Source organism: Bidens hawaiensis, unplaced genomic scaffold, assembly GCF_021521415.1.
Source record: "Bidens hawaiensis isolate Kalapana, Puna unplaced genomic scaffold, B.hawaiensis_p1.1 tig00044020_1, whole genome shotgun sequence".
Classification (NCBI taxonomy): domain Eukaryota; kingdom Viridiplantae; phylum Streptophyta; class Magnoliopsida; order Asterales; family Asteraceae; genus Bidens; species Bidens hawaiensis.
The window spans coordinates 49,007-74,835 of NW_027497796.1; the positions used below are offsets into that span (position 1 = coordinate 49,007).

At 40.5% G+C, this 25,829-nt stretch overlaps 2 protein-coding genes and 1 pseudogene across 2 annotated transcripts; 1 reads left to right on the forward strand and 2 right to left on the reverse strand.

The window, feature by feature from the left end:
• Window positions 1–4,369: 4,369 nt before the first annotated feature.
• On the reverse strand, window positions 4,370–7,490 carry LOC143594627 (serine/arginine-rich SC35-like splicing factor SCL30A). The gene is made up of 5 exons (XM_077073891.1): window positions 6,965–7,490; window positions 6,751–6,828; window positions 6,042–6,203; window positions 4,960–5,091; window positions 4,370–4,871 (listed from the first exon to the last, which is right to left on the reverse strand). Exons 1-5 carry the CDS (start codon window positions 7,117–7,119, stop codon window positions 4,622–4,624), a joined length of 777 nt encoding a protein of 258 aa, XP_076930006.1. The 5' UTR covers window positions 7,120–7,490; the 3' UTR covers window positions 4,370–4,621.
• A 3,782-nt stretch (window positions 7,491–11,272) lies between these two features.
• LOC143594624 (pentatricopeptide repeat-containing protein At2g22410, mitochondrial-like) lies at window positions 11,273–13,339 on the forward strand (annotated as a pseudogene).
• Window positions 13,266–25,406, reverse strand: LOC143594626 (uncharacterized). The gene is made up of 6 exons (XM_077073890.1): window positions 25,085–25,406; window positions 14,813–14,905; window positions 14,494–14,705; window positions 14,273–14,417; window positions 13,860–13,932; window positions 13,266–13,718 (listed from the first exon to the last, which is right to left on the reverse strand). The coding sequence occupies exons 1-6, from the start codon at window positions 25,306–25,308 to the stop codon at window positions 13,374–13,376; spliced, it is 1,092 nt and encodes a 363-aa protein (XP_076930005.1). The 5' UTR covers window positions 25,309–25,406; the 3' UTR covers window positions 13,266–13,373.
• Between the last annotated feature and the right edge of the window lie 423 nt (window positions 25,407–25,829).

Genomic DNA, 25,829 nt, shown 5'->3' on the forward strand with positions numbered 1-25,829 from the left:
CCCGCACCCTGTTGACCCATAAAAATTGACCCAAAACTACCATCCCTTATGGCCTTATACATAACAAAGAATAAAAGACTTTTGACATGGTATGTATATATAAACAAAGACACACAAACACAGTCTTACATACTACATACATATACATAAATAAAATAAACAGATCAACACACCAGGGTAATTTCAGCTCTTTCTACTAAAGGCCCGGGATTCAGTCGTAACAAAATGAAAATAAAAAAAATAATATAAGAAAATAAAAAATAATATAAGAAACTCGCACATGATTGAGATTGTAGATGGCGACGTGGGGAGCAAAATAAGGGAACATAGCTGCAGGAGCGTATGATTGAGATTCAAAACTGCCATGAAAACTACCGTAAGTGATCACCAATGGTCAAGATTTTATCTCACATAATTTTTATGGCTGACATTTAATCTCACTCTTCTCTGACCATATAATATATAATATTAAGAAATTCGTAATTGTATAGTATAATCATTTAAAGTTTATAGTAAAAGTTGATGTTAAAAACTTAGCAACGAAGTCACCTCAAGTATTCACTAAAACGGATCAATGGATCATATTCTTCTTACCTTTGGATTTGAGTTATGTAACTAAATATATTTGCACGGTTAACATACCTTCTATAATTTTAATTATTAAGATTGACATATCGAATACAGAAAGTTTGCGAAAATAGAAAAAAAAAACTAACAAGACAAAAGGTAAGAAAGCATATTGTTCGATACTAATTACCGAGTCTACCATCTTAATTAGCCAAACGATTAGCCAATAGCTTGGCAGTAATCTTATACTGTAAGCAAATCAAATTAATAGAATGATAATTATAAACCAATAACGGGCTACATACTTTGGTCGGTCCTTGTGGTTTAAACTAACCCGATTATTTAAGCAAGAATTCGACATTAACCGTGTGGAGTATTTGGAAGTTTGAGAAACGATGTGGTGTTTATGGGAAGCCAATCCAACTAGCGAGTGTGGGGTGGGGGGGGGGGGGGGAATAAAATCTCTTAGTATATTTTAGATCAATAACCTAGGGATGTTCACAAGCCGAGCCTAACCGAGCGAAGACTAGCTCGTTGCTTGTCTCATTTACAACCGAATAGAATGGCTACAGTTCGAACCGAGCCAAAATCGAAAAGGAGCCAAAATCGAATCGAGTATTTTTCAATCGAACATTGAGCGATTTTTTAGCATTATTTATTTCTTTTTCACTTTAAATATTTTCATAATATACAAGTTTGAAAACTGTAAATAATATACTTTGTAAACAAATTAGTAGTTTTAAGACAAACATGTAAAAAGTTGTAAATATTTATGAAAAAGAAGTTTGAAGTGAGATATAATAAAATGTAAACAAACTTTTAGTATTCTTAAAACTTGAATCAAACTAACGAAACTATAAAATTGACGGAATAAGAAAAAATTAAAAGGGTTTAAAAAATTGTATACTTATATTTTATGTGTGTTGTCTATATATTTATATATTTGTTCATATATGATTATATGTAATATAAATTAAAAATATTCGAGCCAAACCAAACCGAGCATGCATTTGCTCATTGCTTGGCTCATTTACAAACCGAACCGAGCATAGCGACTCGTTCAAAATCGAGCCAAAAAATGAGCGAGAATTTTCCGAGCGAGCGACGAGCGGTTTATACGACCTTACAAGAACCGCTCAAAAAATCTTAACATTTCGTGGGAAGATTAGAGGAGGTTTTTGTTATAGTTTCGTGCAATGTAATTTGTTTGGGGTTTTTTTGATGAGTTGTTGGTTGTAGCCTGTGGGTCTCCGGACTCTATTTATATATCCATAAATTTAATTGGCCGTTCAAAAAAAAATTAACATTAATAATCATTATTACAATACTTCAAATCATGCTTTATTTACAGATTAAATCAAATCAAATATAAATTTACTAAACATTGTTTTCAGTCAAATAACGCAGGTTTAGATACAAGTTTCATGAACTTCGTATCATATTTTGCAGCTTCAAAACCCCAAATTACCCTCACTCCAGAAACTATTTATCTTGTTTTCACCTCAAAGCAATTCAAAATCACTGATATCACCAAATTTTAAAGCCACAAAGCCCTACAAATGCAAGGAGAAAAACTAAAAATTCAAGATAGGATTTTTATTTCAAGATTTTTTAAATTAACAGTTCAAGATTGATGATTCCTTGATGAAATTTTTGTGCGTGTTTTGAAATGAGGAAGAAGAAAGGAGATTGGGTAGTTTAAGGTAGCTTGTTCATTTTACATAGACTTAATTAAAATTTTTTAACAATGTTGCATTACAAAATCCATATATCTGGACCACCTTATTATAGTAATAAGTCTATAATTATTATGATCAAGTTTGTAATTAGTTGAGTTTTGAGATTAAACATGCAATATATGGTAATCACAACGGACCAACCATGCAGTTAACTCTTAAAGTAATGAATGCGGAACTAATCTCCCTATGGGTTTCTTGATTACGTGAGAAGTCCGTCACAAAAGTCATAATATTATTCACCATGAGATCCCGGTATCTTTTACAGAGTCAAAAGAGAATTCACCGGAGCCTTAGAATCTTTCACTACCACAATACTATACAACAACTTTCACTTCTGGAAATAGAAATATATATTTTTCTAAACCAATCTCTCAACTCAACTTGTAATTTGATGTTCGAGACATACATGTTATAACAACTCAGAAACATAATCCTAAATACAAATCATAAACCTTTATAACATTAAAACATATAACTCTAAACACATATCACCACATACATACATACAAAAATACAAATATTTAGAATACAACTCAGAGCATTTCAATTTGGTTCCCATCACCATCCCATTTTTAATTTAAGAAAAACTGAATTTTAGAAAAAATTTTCGAGTTCCCTTTATTTAGGGACTTAATGTGTATCCTCATGTTACAAAGAAATAATATTTGAAAGGTTTTGAAAATAAAAGATAAATTTAAGAAATTGTGATTTTTAATTAAAAATGGGGAGTCCATCTCATTTAACCTACTATAAATGTCACCACCATCTGGATAGGCGAAGAAAATCAATTTTCAAAAAGATTTACCTTTCGAATTAAACAACGAAAACACGATCGGAAAATATAGTATGCGCAGATGTAACTCCATAGCCAAGATCTCAACCCCAAGATGCATAAAAGAAAACATATTACAAATCAAACGATATGGTTTGCACTTGCAGAATGCGAGTCAAAATAGTTAGGGAAATTGGTGGAGAGTATTATTGTTTTATACTAGGAGTGAAATATTTAGACTTAAGATGATGTTATCATAAAGGTCCAAAAAAGTCTGAAGACATGCCTCGTGAAATTAATAAACATTACATACCGATTTATTGGACCTTGGTTATGGTTAAAATTTCAAAGGTGAAAACGACATCCTTAAATATTTATGAATTTTATTAATTTATTTTTTTTATGTTTCTCTTTTATAAAAAATTAAAAAACAAATGTTTCATAATACTAGAGCTGTAACTGAATCGTTTCACGAGAAATTCGTTTATGTTCATCCGTTTAATAAATGAACGAACATGAACAAAAAATTTCGTTCAGGAAGCTTAACTAATGAACTTGAACAGAGGAAGCGTTCGTTCAGTAGTGTTTGTAAACGTTTGGTAATATGTCCGTTTACGTTTTCCAGATTAGTTTCGTTTATGTTTGTCCGGTTAAGTTCATGTATTAATATATTAATATTTTTAAGTTCTGTCACGGCCTCCTTCTTTGGTCCCTGCCTTCCATTGCCAAATCACATATCACGTAAATTGCTTTCTGGTGTGTTTGTTAAGTTTTACTATAGTTCATTTGTGTCCAGTGGTGTTTGCGTGCTTGTTTACAATATTAACGAATGCACACAAACGAACATGAACAAGCTCAATTACTTAATGAACAAACACAAACATGAGTTTTTATTAGCAAAGCGTTCATGAACCGCTCGTTTGTTCAACAAAAGCTTAACATACAAACACAAACAAGGTCCCGATTCGTTTACAGCGTTACGTAATGCTATTTTTATTCTTACCTTTTTGTGTTGCTTTAAACAAGAATACCAAGTTCATTGCTTTTGATACATGTTAGTTTAAACTTTTATACGTTTCATTCATTTTCATCAAAGCGATCTAACCCAGACTAACCAACCAAGCCGAACTCCAATCAACGACAATCAACAGACAACCTAGAACACATCTATCGACCACAATCAGCCGACAACCTAGACATGTGTTAGCCGACAAATGTCGGCCTCATCTCCCATATGTGTCTTATAAGTAGAACATTGACAATCACATTGTAGAAAACGAAATTTTGAATATTTGAAAGGAACTTTTAAGTAAGCCCACTATTTTAAACTTTTTGTCTCTACGCATAAATTAAACACTCCAACAAACATAAGCCAGTTTGAAATCGAAAACAATAGCAGTCGAATCACCATAATACTTGACTAAAAAGTACCACGAACGACAGTCCTCAACAACCAACACCAGATCAAAATCAAAAACATGTAGAAATTCTAAAAACACAACAGCAGTTTGGTTTCCACAGCCACATCACTTGGGGTGCCAACTCATGGACTAACAGAATCACCCCTCTTTGGTTTGCCTCTCGCGTAATCACGAGGATCAGGGCTTCTGCTTCGGCTAGGGCTTCGGCCTGCTGACGTCACCCTTTCAGGGCTTTGACTTGGGCTCCTTGACCCATTATAGGGTAGAGGAGACCGGTCTCTAATGGGACTTTGACTAGGACTCCTAGACCTCACTGGTGACTGTGAATACGACTTTTCTCTACTGTACCTTTTTCCTCGAGGTGAAACCGACCTAAATAAATGATAATTAGAGATCATAACTAATTCAACATAATCTTTCACAACCACAAGAAAGTGAGAAAAGAGAAACAAACATATACCTAGAATGATGCCTTCTTTTGGGAGGAGGTGAGTACTCACGGCTGCGAGGCCGTGATCTAGCATACCGAGGTGGAGAGCGGCGACGTGGCGGTGATCGTCTGCGGTCACTATATCTGCTTCCACCTCCGCCTCTGTGAAATTATTAATCATAAAAAAGTTCATTGACTAACAATATACTCAATATCTAAGCAGAAATTGTGAATATAAGTAACTAAAGATCCCAAATTTGACAGTTTTACAGCGTTTAGTTTCCGATAAATTTGGGATTTTTGGTTATGAAAACTAAACTCTCGTAACATTTCAAAAACTAAATTTCACTCCTTTTTATGAGAGAATTTTAGGTTCCCCACATTGTATAATATGAAAAACTTCGATTAAATTTCTTGGCAATTTTCCAAAATATGAACTACTAAGCAGTTTTGACCCATTCACTCATGAATGGGCAAGTATAAATTGAGATTTAGGCCTGTAAATGAACCGAACGTTCAGAGAACCGTTCGGTGGGAAGTTAGTTTAAGTTCATTTATTAATAAACTGGCAAACATGAACAGAAGTTTTGTTCATTTAGTTAAACAAACAAACATGAACACATGTCTCATTCATTCATTTATGTTCGTGAACGTTTGCTTATGCTCGTCCATTTAAGTTCATTTATGTTTGTTTACATACTTTACAAAATTCTTTTAAATATTTTAGGCCCATTAAAAATTAGTCTAATTTTAATAAATTTTTAGGCCCAACAGATTATTAACGTTTACTTTTAGTTGGTTTTAGCTAAGTTATGTTCGTTCATCTATGTTCAGCACTTCAACAGTTCAGCTATGTTTGTTCGTTTGCATTTATGCACCATCCATGAAGAACAAACATAAACAAACCCGAGCATGCTCATTTCTTAACGAACAAACACAAAACAAGAAAACCCTGTTCATTGAGTTGTTCGTGTTCGATTTAAGTAAAACAAGCAAACACAAACATGCACTGTGTGTGTTAATTCGGTTCATTTACATGCCAATGAGGTTTACTCCTAACGAGTCAAATGGTTTGATAGAAAAATAAAAAATAAAAAAAATAATATACAAACCTACGCTCTCGTGATCTCATATCTACCGGTTTCTTTCTATTCTCTTCAGCAAAAACAACTGTCAACTCTCGTCCTTGAAAAACCTGACCATCCATCTGGTATTTTGCTTCTGCTGCATCAGCAGGATCAACAAACTGAACAAAACCAAACCCTCGTGGCTCCCTGCAGATAAAGTTTAAATAAAAACTAAACCAGCAGTAAAAACAAAAGCAAATGACCTACATTAACCAGTTTAACAAGGTAATTGATTTCAAACTGAATTAAGCAGTCTTGATATATGATTGGTTTCCAGTGTTATGGAAGGTCATGGTCATAAGCATAACTGCTGACCTTGCAAATGTCAGTATTAATATGACTTGAAATTCTTCAAGACTTGGTATCTTGAAATCTTCTAAATGTAACCAAACTCAATTTCCTTCACATCTTTACTACCAAACAAAACCATCTTGAATAGAACTCTTTACTACTTGATTGGTACTTAGTTCATTTATCAACTTAATACTTGATTCATGTCTTCAAAATTTTTACTTCAATTCACTGTTAAATGACAACAACCTTAATGGACAACTCAGTTTGAGATGTAAGATTAACTGAATACAATGTATATTGGTTTGTATCATAAATGGCGTGACTTTTAATTCCATAGTTATGAATTTACTACTACAAAGTACAAACCATCTGCCAAGCTGGTGATTAAATTAAGGCTTACCCGCTATAATAATCCCTTGGCAAGTAGACGTCCTTTAAAGGACCAAATTCTCCAAACGGTCTTCGGAGGTCCTCAGGCCTGAAACACATCAGAGTGTTATCAACAATTAAGACCACTTGCAAGTACAAGTACATGTAACAAATTAATAGAAAATATATAATAAATATAACATCGGATTACTATATCAATATAATAAACAAAAGGAAGTGCATACCGGCAATCAAGACGAAGATTACGAACCAAAAGACTCGTTGGAAGATCTCTTCCGCGACTACCACCACCATAGCGACCCCGAGGACTAGGGCTCCTTCCCCTTCTTCCATATCGACCGCCCCTAGGCGGTGATGGAGAATAGCTTCTTCCACCCATGTTTTAGCTCTGCCGGTTAGTTTAGCAAAACAAAAGAAAAAACTTGTATAAATAAACAAGAAAAACGATCCTCAAAAAATAATAAAAAACATAACAAGGTGAAAAATAGGGAGCATTCAGCCTGAAATTAAAACTCTACCAATGAAACAAATCCTATCTTAAAGAAGCCTGATGGATAGAAGGTTGGTGTTCTGAAAGATAGGGTTATTCATTGAGTTTATATTGTTTCACAAATAAATGAGATGTTATAACCTGTTTAAGGGCTATCCAGGTTTGGTGAGACCCATGACCCGTGAAAATTATTGTTTGATTATGAAAAGGTTTTACAAATAAATGAGATGTTATAACTCATTTAAGAACTATCCGGGTTTGGTGAGACCTATACCCATGAAATTCATATTCTTCCCGCCAACCTAACCTAACTCGTATCTCACTATAAAGTCGTGCTCTTTTTTCTTATTTCTGCTAATCTACAATCCGAACAAAACGAAACGACAACCACCAATCAAAACAGCCTTAACAACGACTCCTAAGGCGCGGTTACGCGACTCATCGAAGACAGAAGATCATAAAATTGCCGATTGTTTACTTTTTGGCCGCTCTGTTCCTCTGCGGACAACACCGACGAGACTGCTGCGTACATGGAGGCTAAATGAAGGAACCTATCTTCAACTGCCACCAACTACAGTGCCATCGTGGTTTGGTAATACCAAGTTGAACTCGAATAGCCATAGAATGAGTATTACCAACAAACAGCGGCAGTTGGGGGCAATAAAGACATGTCTTCACAAAACGATAATGTACACATCAGTACCGAAGGTGTTATCCACGTAGGATCGGAATGGTCAAAAACAAGGGCAACTTCATGATCTCCGTTTCGCAACGTGTTAAAAGGCAAGCGTAGGTAAAGCTGTTATGATTAAATCTCATATAGTTTAGCAGATCTAAGAAAAGAATCTGGCTAAACAGAATGAATTTAGCTAGCCCTAATTTACATACTATATTAATTAATTAATTAAAATCCAGTCAGAATATGTGTATTACAAACACCTAACCTAAAAGTATATGCGTATAGATCAAAACTGCAACTACCGTTAATTGGATAGCTAAATCGTACAAATTAAAGTTTAAGACAAGAAATTAAATAACGAGAGACGGTGATTTTGGTTATATATAAAGTAAAATCCAGAGAGCATAATAGTTTGGAAGCCATGAATGAATTAATTAAGAGAATGAAAGTGTAGTACCTGAACGAAGAAATTGAGAGCAAGAGAGATGACGAAGAATGAGAAGAAATTAGGGCTCAAAAGCGAATGAATAATAATGATATGCGCAATTGGAGTTATATTTGTTGTGGATTTTTCTGTACTCACGTGAGATGCGTGTTCTACGATATTTTTTATTTTTTATTTTGAATTGATGTTTTCATAAAAAAAAGGGTTTTTATATAACTCCTAGTCGAGTCCCCACGCAATGCGGCGGGGTATGCACGCAAACATGACATCAGATGTGTAACCGGTGTTACCGGTCTGTATGTGTGTGACCTCACAATAATACGCGTGTAAACCGAAGATAATATGTTCGTATTGCGGCATTGGAATCTTAACCGGTGTTAGTAAGCACGTCACACAACTAATGTACGCACGCAATCAGGTGTTGGTGTGCACGTAACGCTACATTGAACTCGTCTTGACCCGCAACACGTTCCGCTTAACACTGGTCTAACCCGAAATTCGTTATGACTTGACCCCTTTCAACCCAAAGGCGTCCCGACCCAAACCAAATTAACCTTTTTTGTATCGACCAATTCCAACCTTAACCTTTTAGACCCATGACCCGAATGACTAAACCCGCCTGATTCATTTGCCGGTCTTTAATGGTAATCACGTAACATGTTAAGTTTTCACAATGAAAATGTATAGCAATACCATACTTAAATTAAAGAGAATAAAATACTCGTTTTTATGGTATAATGTTTTAAAAAATTATTAGTGTGCGAAAAAATTGTAAGCGTTTAAGTATCGTCGGTGTAGTTGGTTTATAATAAGGGGTATGTATGTAACTATTATATAAATTAACAAAATATGATTAAAGTGAAAGGACCAAACTTGTAATTATTTTTGAATAGATTAAAATCAACCGTAACATGAATTTTTTTGTTAAAAGACAAAATTACTCATAAAATGTCTTAATCTTATGCATTATAGTTTGTGCTGAAAGCAACAAGTTTGGTAGCTCTTAAAATTTAAAGATCTCTCACTCATACTTTATATATAGTACTAGTTGCGTGCCCGTGCGATGCGGCGAGGTATGCACGCAAACATGACATCAAATGCGTAACCGTGTTACTGTCTCTGTATGTGCGTGACTTTATAATAATACGCGCGTAACCCGACGATATTATACTCGTATTGCGACATTGGGATTCTTAACCGGTGTTAGTAAGCACGTCATACAACGATTGTGCACGCTCAGTAAGATGTTGGTGCGCACTTAACGCTACATTGAACTCGTCTTGACACGCAACCCGTTCCGCTTGATAATTTTCTAACCGAAATTCGTTATGACTCAACTCCTTTCAACCCAAACCCGTCCTGACCCAAACCGAATTAACCTTTTTGTATCGACTCATTCCAACCTTAACCTTTTAGACCCATGACCCAAACGGCCGAACCCGCCCGATTCGTTTGCCGGTCTTTAACAGTAATCACATAGCACGTTAAGTTTTTGAATTAAAAAAGTATAGCAATACCATACTCAAATTAAAGAGAATAAAATACTCGTTTTAATGGTATAATTTTTTAAAATAAATATTAGCGTGTGAAAAAGTTATAAACGTTTAAACGTCGTCGGGGTAGTTGGTTTAAAATAAAGGGTATATATGCAACTATCATATAAATTAACAAAATGTGATTAAAGTTAAATGAAAAAACTTGTATTATTTTTTAATAAATAAAAAATTAACCGTAAAATTTTGCTTTTGCTAAAAGACAAATTTGTCAAAATACAAAATAGCCCCTAAAATAGTAAAATGTCTTAATTTTATGCATTATACTTTATACTAAAAGCAACAAGTTTGATACCTCTTAAAATTTAAGAAGTCCTTCACTCATGTTTTATATATAATATATATATATATAGATAAATATGTATTTTTCTCGTATGTTCTATTGTTACAATGACACATTTGCTTTTGATTACTTGTATAATTATTTATATGACTTGAAATGGGATCTAGTTTTCGTGTATTAATTGAGAAAACATACAAAAAAGAGTTGCATCGTAATTCATAAATTGGTATTAACAAAAGGTCAATTACAGTTTAAAGAGTATATATGGTGTAAGAAAACAAACTTTCTTTATAATATAACTAGTCTACCTATTTAAAGTCCAATAAATATTGTATCATCACATCAACATATATGTTGTTACCTCGTCTACTAAAGCTGCTAAATGTTATATCTCAAACGCGTTTCCTTAAGTCATGGAGTATACATTCATACTTCTTAACTGCACGTAGGTATCAATTCACCTGCTTATCCCATTTCACTCCACCTCAACCTAAAGAAATTGCTTAACACCCGTTACATCTCTTTATTTAATATAAAATTGATTCTTAAGTTAATGTGTATAGAGGATTTTAAATCTCGTTAACATATTAACACCTCTTTAACCCATGAACAAAGTGGTATGACACTCGTTAACGTTTGTCAACTCATCTTTAACACCATGAGCGTTAAGGTACACCATAGACCTTATATATTTTCTATTGATATTTGATGATCCACCATTAGCACTAGTTTTAATAAATTTACTATGAGTTTTTATATATGTTGGAAATAAATTATGATTTTAGTTTCAAACCCCATTGTTTTTTCTAATAAAAAATTATTAATGTATCTTCAAAGTTTCTAATCACTATAAAACCTTACAGAATCAAACCATCAATCCAATTTCTCCATCTTTACCCACCAATTTCTTCATACCGTTAGCTTTCCCTCTTCCATTTTTCAATTTCCCACATTTCCCCTCTGTTTTATGCTGTAATTATTTACTTGTTTGCTAGCTTTTGATCATGCCTATAAGGTGTTCGACGAAATGCCCAAGTGACTGATTTCTTATTTTCTCGGAACTGTTGGATGATTTTGCATTGATGATTTCCAACTTGAGATCTCGGCGTAAAGCATACCCGAATCGTATACTAACTCTATCGTTATTCCATACTCGATCGCTCGCCAATTGGAACACGACTCATTCATTCATCCTCTCAAACCCGCTTTTATCCACATTAGAAAAATGCAAATCCATTGACCAAATGAAACAAATCCATTCGCAAATGATCGTAACTGGATTAATCTCTGACGCTTTAGCCTCAAGTCGATTACTTGCCTTCACCGCAATTTCACAATCAAGAAATCTTGATTATTGTAAAACAATATTCAACAGTTTACCGAACCCGAATGTGTTTTCATGGAATGTGATAATTAGGGGTTATTCCGAGAGTCAAAAACCGGAAGACTGTCTTTTGTTGTATATAGAGATGTTGAGAAGGAGCAGACCGGATAATTACACGTATCCGTTATTGCTTAAATGTTGCGCTAAGTTGTCGTTGATTTGGATGGGTTTGGGGCTTATCGGGCATGTAATTCGTTTAGGTTTTGAATCTGATGTGTACATACATAATGCTGTTATTCATATGTTGGTGTCATGTGGAGAATTAGATGATGCAAACAAGGTGTTTGATGAAAGTTGTGTGAGAGATTTGGTGTCGTGGAATTCGATTATTAACGGGTATGTGAAAACCGGGAAGCCATGGCGTTGAGATTGTACCGAGAGATGATTGAAGAGGGTGTTAAGCCGGATGAGGTTACCATGATGGGAATAATATCTTGTTGTCGTCAACTGGAAATTTTGAAACTTGGGATTGAATTTCATCAATATATAGAAAGAAATGATATTAAGATGACGGTCCCACTAGGTAATGCGTTAATGGACATGTATGTAAAGTGTGGGGATATTGAGGCTGCAGAGAGTTTGTTCAATAAGATGAGCAAGAAAACAGTCGTGTCTTGGACCACCATGATTGCCGGTTATGGTAAACATGGTGATATGGATGCTGCACGGAAGCTATTTGATGAAATGCCTGACAGAAATGTGGTTTCTTGGAATGCCATGATTGGAGGTTACATACAAACGAAACGTTTTGAACAAGCGTTGTCGATGTTCCATGAAATGCAATTAACGACCGTTAGCCCCGATGAAGTAACCATGGTTTATTGCTTGTCTGCGTGTTCACAACTCGGGGCACTAGATCTTGGAATCTGGCTACATCATTACGTCAAAAAACACAATCTTTGTACAACTGTTGCGTTAGGTACTGCATTTGTCGACATGTATGCCAAATGTGGTAATATAGCAAAGGCACAGCAACTATTCGATGATATGCCTAACAGGAACTCGTTAACATGGACTGCCATAATTGTTGGTCTAGCTAACCATGGTTACACTCATGATGCTATATCACATTTCAAAGAGATGATCCGTATTGGTTTGACCCCAGACGAGGTCACATTTCTAGGTGTTTTATCAGCTTGTTGCCATGGTGGTTTGGTGCACGAGGGCCGTGAAATATTCGCCCAAATGACATCAAAATTCAACATTTCTCCCAAATGTAAACACTACTCGTGTATGGTAGACCTTCTTGGTCGAGCCGGGTTATTGCAAGAAGCCGAGGGGCTCATAAGCAGTATGCCAATTACTCCGGATGAGGGTGTGTGGGGAGCATTGTTTTTTGCATGTAGAATTTATAAAAACATTGAGATGGGTGAACGAGCGGGCTTTAAACTACTTGAGTTGGACCCGAGCGATGGTGGGATCTATGTGTTGTTGGCTAGTATGTATTGGGAAGCAAAGATGTTTGACAAGTCAAGGGAGGTGAGGAAGTTGATGAGGGTAAGAGGGGTGGACAAGACTCCCGGTTGTAGTTCGGTTGAGATTAATGGGCGCGTTTATGAGTTTATAATAAGAGATAAATCGCACCCTCAAAATCGTGAAATAAATGAAATATTGGTCCATTTGACAAAACAACTTGTGGATTTTGAAGATTTAGATTGTCAATATTTTCTGTTGTAAATTAGCAAAAAAATTGGTACAATTATACAAACAAAATCATCTTTATTATTTTAAACTTTTAATATAAAACGGTAATTTCCTTTGGCTGTCAATGGTAAAAATGTAGCATACTTACGTAATAACTAACTTTTCACTGTCGCATGGCGTGCGACAAAAGACTCGATTAACGGGTTGACCAGGTGGGGCGCTTCATCCTGAGGGCAGTGACCGACACCCGGGAGGGTTATAAAATCTTCAACCGGCTCAAATTCACCATAAGCTCTTCCAAGTTCAATGGGTTCCCAAGGATCTTTATCACCCCACACTACCACCACAGGACACTTTACTTGAGGCAGTAGTTCTTCCGGAAGTGGGCCCTCGGAATAACAAATAAACTCAAGAAACACGTCGGCTGCACCGGGCTCAAGCCCAGGACGAAGAATCGTGTCAACTAGTTCGTCAGTCACTTGTGAAGTATCATGGTAACACTGCATAAAATCATTACACGTTAGAAAAAACTCATGGGCCCCACCAATGGGCTGCCGACCAGGTTAAGCACAGTGAAAGTTAGATTCAAACACGAGACCTCTTGTAAAGGTAATCTATTGAAAGTATATGTATGTAAGTACCTGACAAAGGATGTTCCTAACCGATTCTTGTGTGGCAACAGTTTGAAAGAAGAATTTTCCCACAGGGGTATTTCTGAGATAAACGTGCATAACATAACTTAAAACAATCCAGTAAACAAAACCCAAATGGAAAATTTCACCCAATAGTAATTAAGTGTCTCAAGTGGTTCTAAAGTCACTCAACTAGTCAACTTTCATTAGATGTTTCAATCCTATGCATTTTTTTTAATAAATGCTTAAATATTTTTAAAATTAATTAAGGCAAATGAAACATATATGAATCTTGGTTACTTTGCCTTGCTTAAGTTTTAAACTTCTTCAACATTTATAAGAAATTATTTACGAATAAAACACCTAATTAAAGTTGAGTGACTTTATAGAAACACAAACGAGGTTTTGATCCGAAAATTCACCTCAATAAGTTCTGGAAAGATCTAATCAAGGGTCTTCCAAACCACGGTTGTTTTGTTATATGTAGCATCCGAAGGGAGATATTTAACACCATGATCCCCTTACAGATGCTTGGATCCGTCACTGCGGCCTGAAGACCAACAAGCCCTGCACAAAGAAGTACCCCATTATCTTAGTCATTAACTGATTGCCTCCAGGTTGAACTAAAAAATTACGGGATTACCTCCAATTGAATTGCAAATAAAGAATGCTTCATCTTTAACCACTTCCGTACAAAAGTCATTGAGTTGAGCACCCCATGTCTCAAATGTGTAAAACCGAGTGTCTCCGAGCTCACGGGGATTCGGTTTGTCAGAGTAACCATAACCGATTAGATCAATTGCATAAACCCGATGTGATTCTTCTAGAACCGGGATGTTTTTCCTCCAATGGTCACTGTCAAAAGGCCACCTTATCAGCTAATAACCCGAACAAGGGTTCATAAAACATCACCAAAAATGGCAAAATACCTATATTAGTGAAAGTATGAATTGATGGTGGACCTGTTTGCTCCGAATCCATGAACCAGAACTAATGCAGGGCCACTGTTTCCAGCGTACTGATACCGAATCGAATAGCCTTTCCAATTCCACATACTGCAAAACAAACAAAATCCACTTATTTTAGGGTATGAACTATGAATGCAGAATGTTGTATGCATTTAGATTGAAACCAGATGATCAGATTTGTATTTAATATGCATATATTAGAAGTTTGTAAGTAAAAGAAAATTATAGAAATGCAATGTTTATTTGTTCTTACTGAAATTCAAACAATAATATATATGAACATATTTCTTTTATATATATCATGGTAGTAAAAATTGCGCTTAGGCGTCGAGTACTCAATGAGTAATCCCCTCCCAGGCCGAGTTCTCGGTGAGCCATCCCCGAGTACTCTCCGACAAAGGCTGAATACTCACCGACTAAGGCCGAGTACACCCAACTCCCCAGTCGGCTGCCTAGGGTCCGCCTAACGATTTTTGCAATCTTGATATATATATAGCCTACACATTAATCATATTACTACATTTTTTTAATATTAAAAAGTATAAAATAAAAGAAAGTGATAGAGATGCGATGTTTATTCGCCTCCGTTAAAATTGAAATATATATATATATATATATAAACACACCACAAATGTGAAAGTCATTGTAGGTTAAAATTTTGAAAACATAACTAAAAAGTTAGTATGATGGTTCAAATTAGGGGTGCTCACGGTCCGGTTTTCGCGGTTTTTATTCTTGTAAACAAAAACCAAACCGTTGAACTTTTTGAACTGAACCAAACCGTTAGTTGCGGTTTGGTTCCAGTTTGGTTTCACCGTTTAACTTATTTATTTAAGTTTCGCCCATAGTGATGTTTAAACACAAGATGTCCGGAAACATGAAATGTATGTTATATAGAGGTTAATAGCTTAATTATAAAACATCCAAAGTGAGATCCATTGCAACTTGTTACTGCGGTAGCGTGGTTAGGATTTGGCCTCAACTCATTTTTCAATTAGTATTTAGTTAATCATTAATACGAAAATTATACATTTACACTACCTGAAGAGGTAGGTCCCAGCAGAGCCCAGTTGGACCCGCAAGACTCACCTCAAAGAGGGACGTCTGCGCAGTTGAACCCGCAAGACTCACCTTCAACAGGGACGTCTGCGCAAAGGCTAAACTCGCAAGACTCACCTTGAAGAGAGACGTCTGCGCAGAAACCAACTGGATCCGCAGGACCCACCATGCTCAGAGACGGGTGACGTCCTTACGCGCATTACGCAAGCTGTTCCCGCAGGAAAAGCCTCCCAATGGTCGACGTACTCCGCCTGTTCCCGCAGCAACGGATACTAGCCATCAGGGAAGGCTACCCGCGCAGCAAGGCTACACGCACAAGGCACTTAACTCTTAAATAATTCAGTAATGTCACCTGAAGAAGGAGTGAGCAAGCCGGGAATACTCCCGCCCAAAGCCGGGAAAACTCCCGCCCAAATGAGCCAGTCCGTACGCTACTGGAGGATCTTTTGTACTGTACCTGACGAGGTATGGACAAAAGATCTGACCAAAGCTGCGACAGCTCACTGACAACAGTACAACGAGCAGCATGCTCTATTACTTAATGTCACTATCAGCCGCTGCCTACTCACCAACCTGTCGTAGCACGTGCATAGCCTGCAGTTGGTGGAAAAGGAATAGTACACAGCCGGCCTGGTCACTATCAGCCGCTGCCTACCCACCAACCACCAGCATGGCATGTGCGTAGCCCACAGTTGGCAGAACAGGAATACTATTCAGCCGGCTGTACCTTCTTGGAAACCTACCTTCGGCTATAAATACTCCAACACGTTGGAACGGTATTATCATCTTATCACATCTTAAATCTCCATATATTATCTGATATCTGCTCTAGTCATTCTCTTAATATACACTTATATTCAAGAGCAATCTAGTCTGATTCTCACGCCGGAGGGTGGTCACAAGGAGGTACCCCCCCCCCTTCTCAGTGACGAGCTCACGGTGTCTGTTTTGCAGGTCATCAGAAGAACCATCTTTGCCGGACTTAACCCTCGTGGGAAACATCTATTTAACCCCCAGATTATCCGTAATCTGCCCGGGGTCAATTAGTGTTTCTTCATTGGCGCCATCCGTGCATAAAAGCTAGAACTTGAATCTTTTTCAGTTTTTTTTTTCAAAAAATCTGGAAAGATGGTTAACGTTACTCCGGTCCCAAGGCCAGCGAGTGACCAAGAAACCCCGGTAATCACAACCCCAGCTACTGGGAGGAACACCGGCGAGTACACAAATTTTACGAACACTACCCCGGTTACTCAAGCCGGGGCAAGTGCAGTAAATTTTACGAACACTACCCCGGTTACCCAAGCCGGGGCAAGTGCAGTAAACAATCATCCCCTGAGATTCATTGATACCCAGGTGGAAAGACAACAGACGAGGCTCCCCCGCCAAACACTTGAACAAGTTAAAGCGTGGGCGGAAGCACGTCAGAAGGAATTCCAAGCTGAGTTGGACGAACGCTTACGTTCCATCCAACAGGCTGACGAATTTGGAAGCACTCAACAGGTCAACATGAGTAGTGAGTGCGAGTACTCGGAGGAATCCGACACCGACGCAAACCCTCGCCATAGGGCGAAAGGGAAGCGTAAGGAAACCGACTTCCAACCGAGAAGGAATTTCGGAGTCACCTTCAAACCAAGGAACGCGGGGGGAAACCCACGCGACTTCTCCAAAACCTTTAGACCAACTGCTGCAAATGCGAGAACGTCCAAGTTTGCAAGGGACATTGCGGAAGCAATCGCCCCGAGAAGTGCCAAACAGATGTCCAACATCGGCACTTATGATGGTATATCCGACCCAGACGATCATTTGAACAGATTCATAGCGGAGGCAACCGTCAGCAACTGGACGGAACCCACGTGGTGTTATATGTTCCAAATGACGCTGGTTGGAGCAGCCAGAGCGTGGTTTGACCGTCTACCGGTCCACCACATCTATGATTGGGCAGACTTCCAACAGAAGTTCAGCCAACACTTCAGTCAACAAAGAAAGTACACTGAAGAGCAATGGACGATCCTCAACTGCATCCGAGAGGAAGATGAATCTTTGCTAGACTTCATCACTCGCTTCAACTCAAAGAAGCTGAGTCTGGGCGCTATTAGCGAAGATCTTGTTCGCGCAGCTTTCATCCAGGGCGTGAAAGATCCAGAGCTCATCCGCACCTTAACGGGTAAAGACGGCATGCCATCCACATGGGATGCCATCATGACAGCAGCTAAACGCTTCGCGGAAACGGAAAGGCAACTGGGTAGAGATCTTCCCCAAAGCACAAACCTCTACACCCAGAAAACAAGAGAAAGCAACGTCCTTACCGCCCGACTAAACAAAAAGAGGAAGCTAGGTATTTGACAGTCAAGGGTAAACTTTGACACCTCATCCGGCTCGCACCCTCGGTAAGGCGGAAAGGACAACATGAAGTTGTCGAACCGGAACTCCGAATGGACGCCACTCACCAAAAGCGTCACCGAGATATTCGCCACCGAGAGGCTCCCATGGCCAGAAGCTCCAATTATCCGACAGCGTCCAAACGCTGATCAAAGCAAATTCTGTGACTACCACAGGACAAGAGGCCACACCACCGAGGAATGCTTAGACTTGAAGGACATCGTCGAAGCATTTGTCAGAGATGGGACGCTCACGCACCTCGTGGCGTAATGAACGTTGAGCAGGCTAATGCGTGTTGAACCCCAGTTGGGAAAAACACGAAACTGCAGCTTCAATGTTGGAGACTACATACTGCGTAAACAACGAGATTCCGAACCAAGTGCATATCGGCTCGAAAGGCTCGATGACACTCCCATCCCAAGAACATGGAAGGGAGCTCAATTACACAGTGCATGTAGATCAATTCCAAACTTGTAAAAGAAAAGGCCCGGAGCCACTTCTAATGGAAATGATTCTCCTTATCACATTGACGCTGATAATCTTACATTTATACTTATGAACTTTCCACACTGATATGCCGGTCTTCACCGCATACATAAGTGGGGAAGCAAGTCGTTGCGTGTGGAAGGCAGCAAAACCCGCATAAACACAAAAAACGGCCAACCTTCACGCAGGTCAGTTATAGGTAAAGTTGGGTCATCCCACTAAATGAAAGTGCCGGTCCTACCCGCACAAATCATGATAGAGGAAACCGAACTAACCTATTGACAACCGCGCGTCGAACGGTTAACTTATTCAAAACACTGATATGCCGGTTGTCACCGCATAAATAAGTGTAAAAAGTCGTTGCGTGTGGACGGCGGCAAAACCCGTATAAACACAAAAAACGGCAAACCTTCGCGCAGGTCACTTATAGGTGAAGATCGGTCATCCCACTAAATGAAAGTGACGGTCCTACCCGCACAATCATGATAGAGGAAACTGAACCCTAACCTATTGACAACCGCGCGTCGAACGGTTAACTTGTTCAAAACACTTGGAAATTTGCTAAGTTAAAGTATGCACGAGCGAATCATATATGGTTTATGCGGCAAAACAAGTGCCAAATTAAGCTATAATATGCATGAACAAGTCATATAACGTCTATAAAGCAAGTCATCCAGTGAAAGTGGCGGTCCTACCCGCACAAAGGTTTATACATTCCATAAAAATTCAAGTATTACAAGAATGGCCGGGTATCTACCCGCCTACAAGAGTGTAAATCTATACAGAAACATAAACCTATCCTAACAGTGGGAAGGGATCTAAAGGTTCAAGCTTCAGGACCACTCCCTCCAAACCCACTTGTACCCGCACCATCAGTTGGCTGTGGCGGTTCAAGGAAGGTCTTGAGAATGGTTAGCCCATCATCAGCAGCAGCAACTTCGTTCACCTTCTCCACCACCGGATGCGGGAAGGCAGCATACTGGTTCACTGCTTGGTCATACGCAGCTTCAGTATCTACATCATATAGAGGGAAGTTGGAAAGCGGGATGCTCTTCTCAACAAACCCCAGACCAAGCAAGAAGCCAGCCTTTTCCCCATCCTCATGAGAAGCGTTGAGGGCTGCGCTCATGGCATCGTCGTAAGATGTGTCCGTGAAGATCCGATACACAACCTACAAAAATACCAAGTATCAAAACCTTTTCTAAGTACAAAGAAAAGCGTAAAGACGTTATGAAGCCAAGCTTACCTGCGACAACGCTTCTCGTAGAAGCCATTCCTTGGTAACCAGAGCCTCCTGGAGGGCAGCTTGAGCTTGGTTACGGACGCGTTCGGCTTCATTTTTGTTAAGGTTGGCAAGCAACACTTCCTTAGCAGCAGCCTCTTCAACGCCCTTTAGCTTACGCTCAGTATGGTCAAGCATACCCTTCTGGTCCAAGATCTCTTGAAGCTTCTTGGCGTCTTCCATGGCCAAGGCGTCATGAGCCTGCTGGAGCCTCTCTAGTTTGGCTTTGAGCTCCTCATTCTCGGCGCGCAGAGGCTCCGCAACAGCTTCAGCCTTGGTGGCCCTCTCGGTTGCGTTCCACGCAGTTTCCTTAGCCAACCGAAGATGTTCGTTAACAGCTTGGGTAGCCTTGGAACGGGCCTCGAGACGGGCCTGAACTTCAACTTCAAGGGCCTTGAAGGCCTTCTCCTTCTCCGCAGCAACGGCGGAGAGTTTCCTGTTCTCCTCCCGGATAGCCCGCGCCTGAGCTACTTCTTGGATACGAGCCGCCTTTAACTTGTCGTTTTCACGACAAAGCAGCTCGACGCGCGGCTGCATCCGGGCAAGGAGAATTCGAAGCTCGTTTGTCAGCCTACCCTCCTGGTAGCTTGACTTAGCTTCTCCCAGTGCACCACTGGGGTCGCGTGACGCGCCCACTCGACGCAGTCCACAGCCGTCCGAAGGGTTGTTCCCCGGCGGATGTTCCACCGTGGAACATACACCTCATTCGAATCCGACACTGCAAAAACAAAAAGCAGTTAGGAAAAGATATAAATATATATATATATATATATATATAAAGGCCAAAATAACCCTACGCACCTGTAGGGTCGACAGTAGGCCGGTAGCCGCCAAACCCATCACCCGAACCTAACGGATATCCATCCAAGAGGTCAGGCAGATGGGAAGGAGGCAGAGATTTGCTAGAAGCCCCGAACATACCTGCTGAACCGGCCGAAGACGAGGTAGTCGCCGGCGCCGGAGGCACGGTCGAAGCCGCTGCGGTAGAGACCATCGGAGGTGAACTCACTGGAGATGAACTCACAACCGTGGCCGCCGCTGCGGAAGAACCCGCAGAAATATCACCGCCGGCTCAGTGAAGGATTCCGTGAAGATCGCACTGACAGCCGGCGGGGATGATGTTACAGTTGGAACAGTTGCCTCAACGGGATGAGCAACTGAACCAACACTTGAAACAGGCGCGGCCGCCTGGGTCATCGCCTCGGGTAGGTTGACCAAACCTACCGTCATGGGTCCAGAGGTGCTCCTCCCCGCACCACTTTGGAATGCAGTTGCATCCACGCCTGCATAAAGACAAGATAGTTAAATATAATGGCGGAAGGATATGCAGTTAAAGTAAATGAAAATTATACTTACGAGTTCTCTTCAGCTTGAAGGTTCTGATAGGCGGGGAAGAACCGATGGAGCCGGCCTCTTCACGCCGCTCACCGTCGTCATCCTGGGCTGCTCAGAGGTGACAGCTGTCTCAACCTCTGGAACAGTGGTCTCACCACCACCGCCTCCTCGCTCTCGGTCTCCGAGTCAGACCGGTTAACCTGATCGGCAGTGGAGGCAACCTTCGCCTTGCCCTTCCCGCCAGCAGCCTTCTTCCTCCTCGCGAAGAAAGGACCATCTGCGGATTCCTCATCAGAAGATGACAAGATTAGAGCAATTCCAGCAGAGGTTTGAGCATCGAGAGGGCGAGGGTTAAATAATCTTTTACCTGGCCGCGTGGCGCTCAGTATCTCGTGGCCTGGCGGGTAGGCCTCCACAAACCGATCCGCCGTCTGCTCAAGGATGGGCAACTCGTTCTCATCAAGAGCACGAGTACCCAGCCTCCCACGGATGCAGGAGCGATTGTAAGTCATTCCCCTCTGAAATAAAAAGAGAAACAGTTTGAAGAAAAACCCTAAATCAGCAAAGAAGACGGAGCATACCGTAAGGGATAGAGTTCAAACCGTATTCGAGGACGATGGGAATCTGTGGCGCCTCCGCCCCAGCATCCTTCCACACCCGGCTCATCCCGAGCATCACCATCCCGGACTCCGCAAAGCGGTAAACCGGAGACTGGATCCGGGAAATCTTGGAGAACCATTCCGCCTCCTGGTAGTTGGAGGCGTGAAGGTTCGGGAGAGCTCTCCCGTTCTTGAACGTCATCGCTATGGGGACGACGCGAGCGGAGATATAGAAGAACTCCCGCTTCCAGGACCGAAGACTGCGCTCGGTAGCGCAGATCTTCAAACCCTTGATCCGAGTGACCAAGGTATACCACCCCTGGATGCACCTCCAGGAATAGAAGGTCATCAGGCGGTCGACATGGGGCTCCACGCCCAGAATGAGGCACACCCATTCAAAATGGCGAATCTTGGCGATCGCCATTGGGTGTACCTCCGTCAGATGTACACCGTGTCTCTCCAAAACACGGTACACAAACTTCGTCAATGGGAACCTGAGATTCCCATAGACGAAGAATGCGGCATACACCCCTATCTTGCCCTTGGGGGCATCGTACACCGTCTGATGAGGCTTAGGAAACTCAGGCTCGAAAGGCTCGAGCATGAACTTCCTAACAATGTAATGGTACAGGTCGACGGTAAGAGCACACTGGCACTCACCAGCAGTATTCTTATCGTCCTTATCAGAAGTAGACGACGGATTCTCGGCATACACGTCAGACTCCTCGGCGGTAGCCTCAAGATCATGAACGGAAGACATGTTTTGGATGTGAAGAACGATTTCAGGAGAATGCTCGACGGAAAGGTTAGAGTATTCGCCGGAAATCGTCTAGAAGAAGAAGAGAGAAGTGAAACTGTGGATTAAGATGCACCCTCTCCCCCTTTATATACTCATCGCAATGAATGCGATGAATTTAATGCGGAAGAGAGAGGAAAACGCTGGTGCAATGAAACTATGACACGTGGAAAAAGCAAGCTGGCAACAGCTGTTGACAGGACGCGCGCCGTAAACTTTGCGGCCACGCGCCCGAAAACTCGTGCCCACGCGCCTGAAAAAGCGTCTGGATTGACCATATACTGTCACGTCGCCATAACTTCCTGCACGTCCTGAAACTGTCAGAAGAAACCGTCGGACTACGCAACCGTCCCTTCAACAGTTTGGACTGTTCTTATCTTTTCACCAACTCTTCGAATTTCAAAAAGATTCAAAAGTAAGCGGGACTATACCCCTTACCTTGGCAACCAAGTAACTATAAGACAGGTGCGAGTACAGTGTTAAGGCAAAACCCTTCACATACTTAGCACCTGCAGGGAATTGAAGCCAAAAATACCTCGGCAACCAAGTAACAATAAGACGGGTGCGGGTACAGTGTCAAGGCAAAACCCTTCACATATTTAGCACCCGCAGGGAATTGAAGCCAGAAATACCTTGGAAGTAAAGTAACTATAAGACGAGTGCGGGTACAGTGTCAAGGCGAAACCCTTCACATACCTAGCACTCCGCAGGGAATTGAAACCAAAAAGGATCTTCTGGGCCATGCTTGCGGAAACGGGAATAACATCCCCGCATAGCGGGAACGTCGAGAACTAGATTGTTTGAAGCTCCAAGATGGAATTGGTTGTTTAACATAATTGATCACTATGTTCAAAACTACCAAAACCTCATGGAGAATCTACACAAGTGGAACTCAACGCTCCTGACTTGCGAGGAGGTTACAGACCTACCCGCATCATACCCAAAGATCAAGCAGAAAAGTCGGGAATTTCTGCACGTGACATTAGGACTTCCGCGGGAAGAATCCCCATGGAAAACCTTAAAACTAAACCCTTTTCAAAACCCTTTGCTTAAGTCCAAAAGTTCACCTCATTAACAATTCATGAAAACATTGGACTGGGGGGACTTGAGAGGTAGGTCCCAGCAGAGCCCAGTTGGACCCGCAAGACTCACCTCAAAGAGGGACGTCTGCGCAGTTGAACCCGCAAGACTCACCTTCAACAGGGACGTCTGCACAAATGCTAAACTCGCAAGACTCACCTTGAAGAGAGACGTCTGCGCAGAAACCAACTGGATCCGCAGGACCCACCATGCTCAGAGACGTGACGTCCTTACGCGCAGTACGCAAGCTGTTCCCGCAGGAAAAGCCTCCCAATGGTCGACGTACTCCGCCTGTTCCCGCAGCAACGGATACTAGCCATCAGGGAAGGCTACCCGCGCAGCAAGGCTACACGCACAAGGCACTTAACTCTTAAATAATTCAGTAATGTCACCTGAAGAAGGAGTGAGCAAGCCGGGAATACTCCCGCCCAAAGCCGGGAAAACTCCCGCCCAAATGAGCCAGTCCGTACGCTACTGGATGATCTTTTGTACTGTACCTGACGAGGTATGGACAAAAGACCTGACAAAAGCTGCGACAGCTCACTGACAACAGTACAACGAGCAGCATGCTCTATTACTTAATGTCACTATCAGCCGCTGCCTACTCACCAACCTGTCGTAGCACGTGCATAGCCTGCAGTTGGTGGAAAAGGAATAGTACACAGCCGGCTTGGTCACTATCAGCCGCTGCCTACCCACCAACCACCAGCATGGCATGTGCGTAGCCCACAGTTGGCAGAATAGGAATACTATCAGCCGGCTGTACCTTCTTGGAAACCTACCTTCGGCTATAAATACTCCAACACCTTGGAACGGTATTATCATCTTATCACATCTTATATCTCCATATATTATCTGATATCTGCTCTAGTCATTCTCTTAATATACACTTATATTCAAGAGCAATCTAGTCTGATTCTCAAGCCGGAGGGTGGTCACAAGGAGGTACCCCCTTCTTAGTAACGAGCTCACGGTGTCTGTTTTGCAGGTCATCAGAAGAACCATCTTTGCCGGACTTAACCCTCGTGGGAAACATCTATTTAACCCCCAGATTATCCGTAATCTGCCCGGGGTTACTTAGTGTTTCTTCACTACCGGTTTATATTTAACAGAAATATTGATACTATAAATATTTAAAAAAGTAAGTATAATTATATTGTACGATCCGGTCAGGTCCGGTCCGGATTTATACGGTTGGCTATTTTTCTTCAGCTAATAATTTAGTGGCATGTAATGAATATTATTATTACCGTGTTTGAAGGGTAACTCTGGGACTTGTTGATTCAATTGGAGAGGTATCGATTAAGCAGGATGCAATTGATATTGTTCTTCGACTGGGTTTTGATGAATTAGTAGTCATCGGTTTTGTATGAAGCCCTGGTTTCCTTGAAAGGTGCGATGGAGAAGATGAAAGGAGGTTGTAGAGTTTGGGTAATAATCCGAGGGTGGAACAAGTGGTGGTTGTAGTCGCCATTGATGGAGCTCTGTGTCTGTGTATGTGTGTTGTTTGACAGTTTACAAATGGAAACTTGAATAGCTTTGGAGCCACAGACTGGTCAAATGAATCCAACTTTGCCACGTCGCCAGATAATCCAACCCACGTGGATTTTTATTATTATTTAATTCATTTAGTAGATAAACCACATTGACCCTTACAACATTCACTTTACTGCCGGCTCCGAGAAAGCTAAAATGTTTTGAGTTTGAAAGCGAAAATTTTTTTGCTTTAACTGAAAGAAGTATTTTGTTAGGTTTAAACAAATTTAATTTGTATATTGGTTTATTTTGTTATAATTTGGATTGTGTAAAAAACTTTTGCATAAGATTAGATATGTCTGAGACTAAAAACTGATAACCTTTTGACTGAGAGTAATACATTTTTGTCATTAGTGGTTATGTAATTGAGTTTAAGCATTAAATATAAATATTATGTTTAATAAAAATACATATAATTTATAAAAAAAAAATTCACGCCTAGCGAGGTGTCGGGCCTGT

What these genes read in the sequence shown, in the direction of transcription:
- LOC143594627 (XM_077073891.1), bottom strand. Translation starts at nt 7,119, where the DNA reads ATGGGTGGAAGAAGCTATTCTCCATCACCGCCTAGGGGCGGTCGATAT. An exon ending in AATCTTCGTCTTGATTGCCG is followed by an intron (nt 6,829 to 6,964) that starts GTATGCACTTCC and finishes GATGTGTTTCAG; the next exon opens with GCCTGAGGACCTCCGAAGAC. An exon ending in AAAAGAAGGCATCATTCTAG is followed by an intron (nt 4,872 to 4,959) that starts GTATATGTTTGT and finishes TCATTTATTTAG; the next exon opens with GTCGGTTTCACCTCGAGGAA.
- LOC143594626 (XM_077073890.1), bottom strand. Translation starts at nt 25,308, where the DNA reads ATGGCGACTACAACCACCACTTGTTCCACCCTCGGATTATTACCCAAA. An exon ending in AGAGTTACCCTTCAAACACG is followed by an intron (nt 14,906 to 25,084) that starts GTAATAATAATA and finishes TTTGTTTTGCAG; the next exon opens with TATGTGGAATTGGAAAGGCT. An exon ending in TCTTTCCAGAACTTATTGAG is followed by an intron (nt 13,933 to 14,272) that starts GTGAATTTTCGG and finishes CGTTTATCTCAG; the next exon opens with AAATACCCCTGTGGGAAAAT.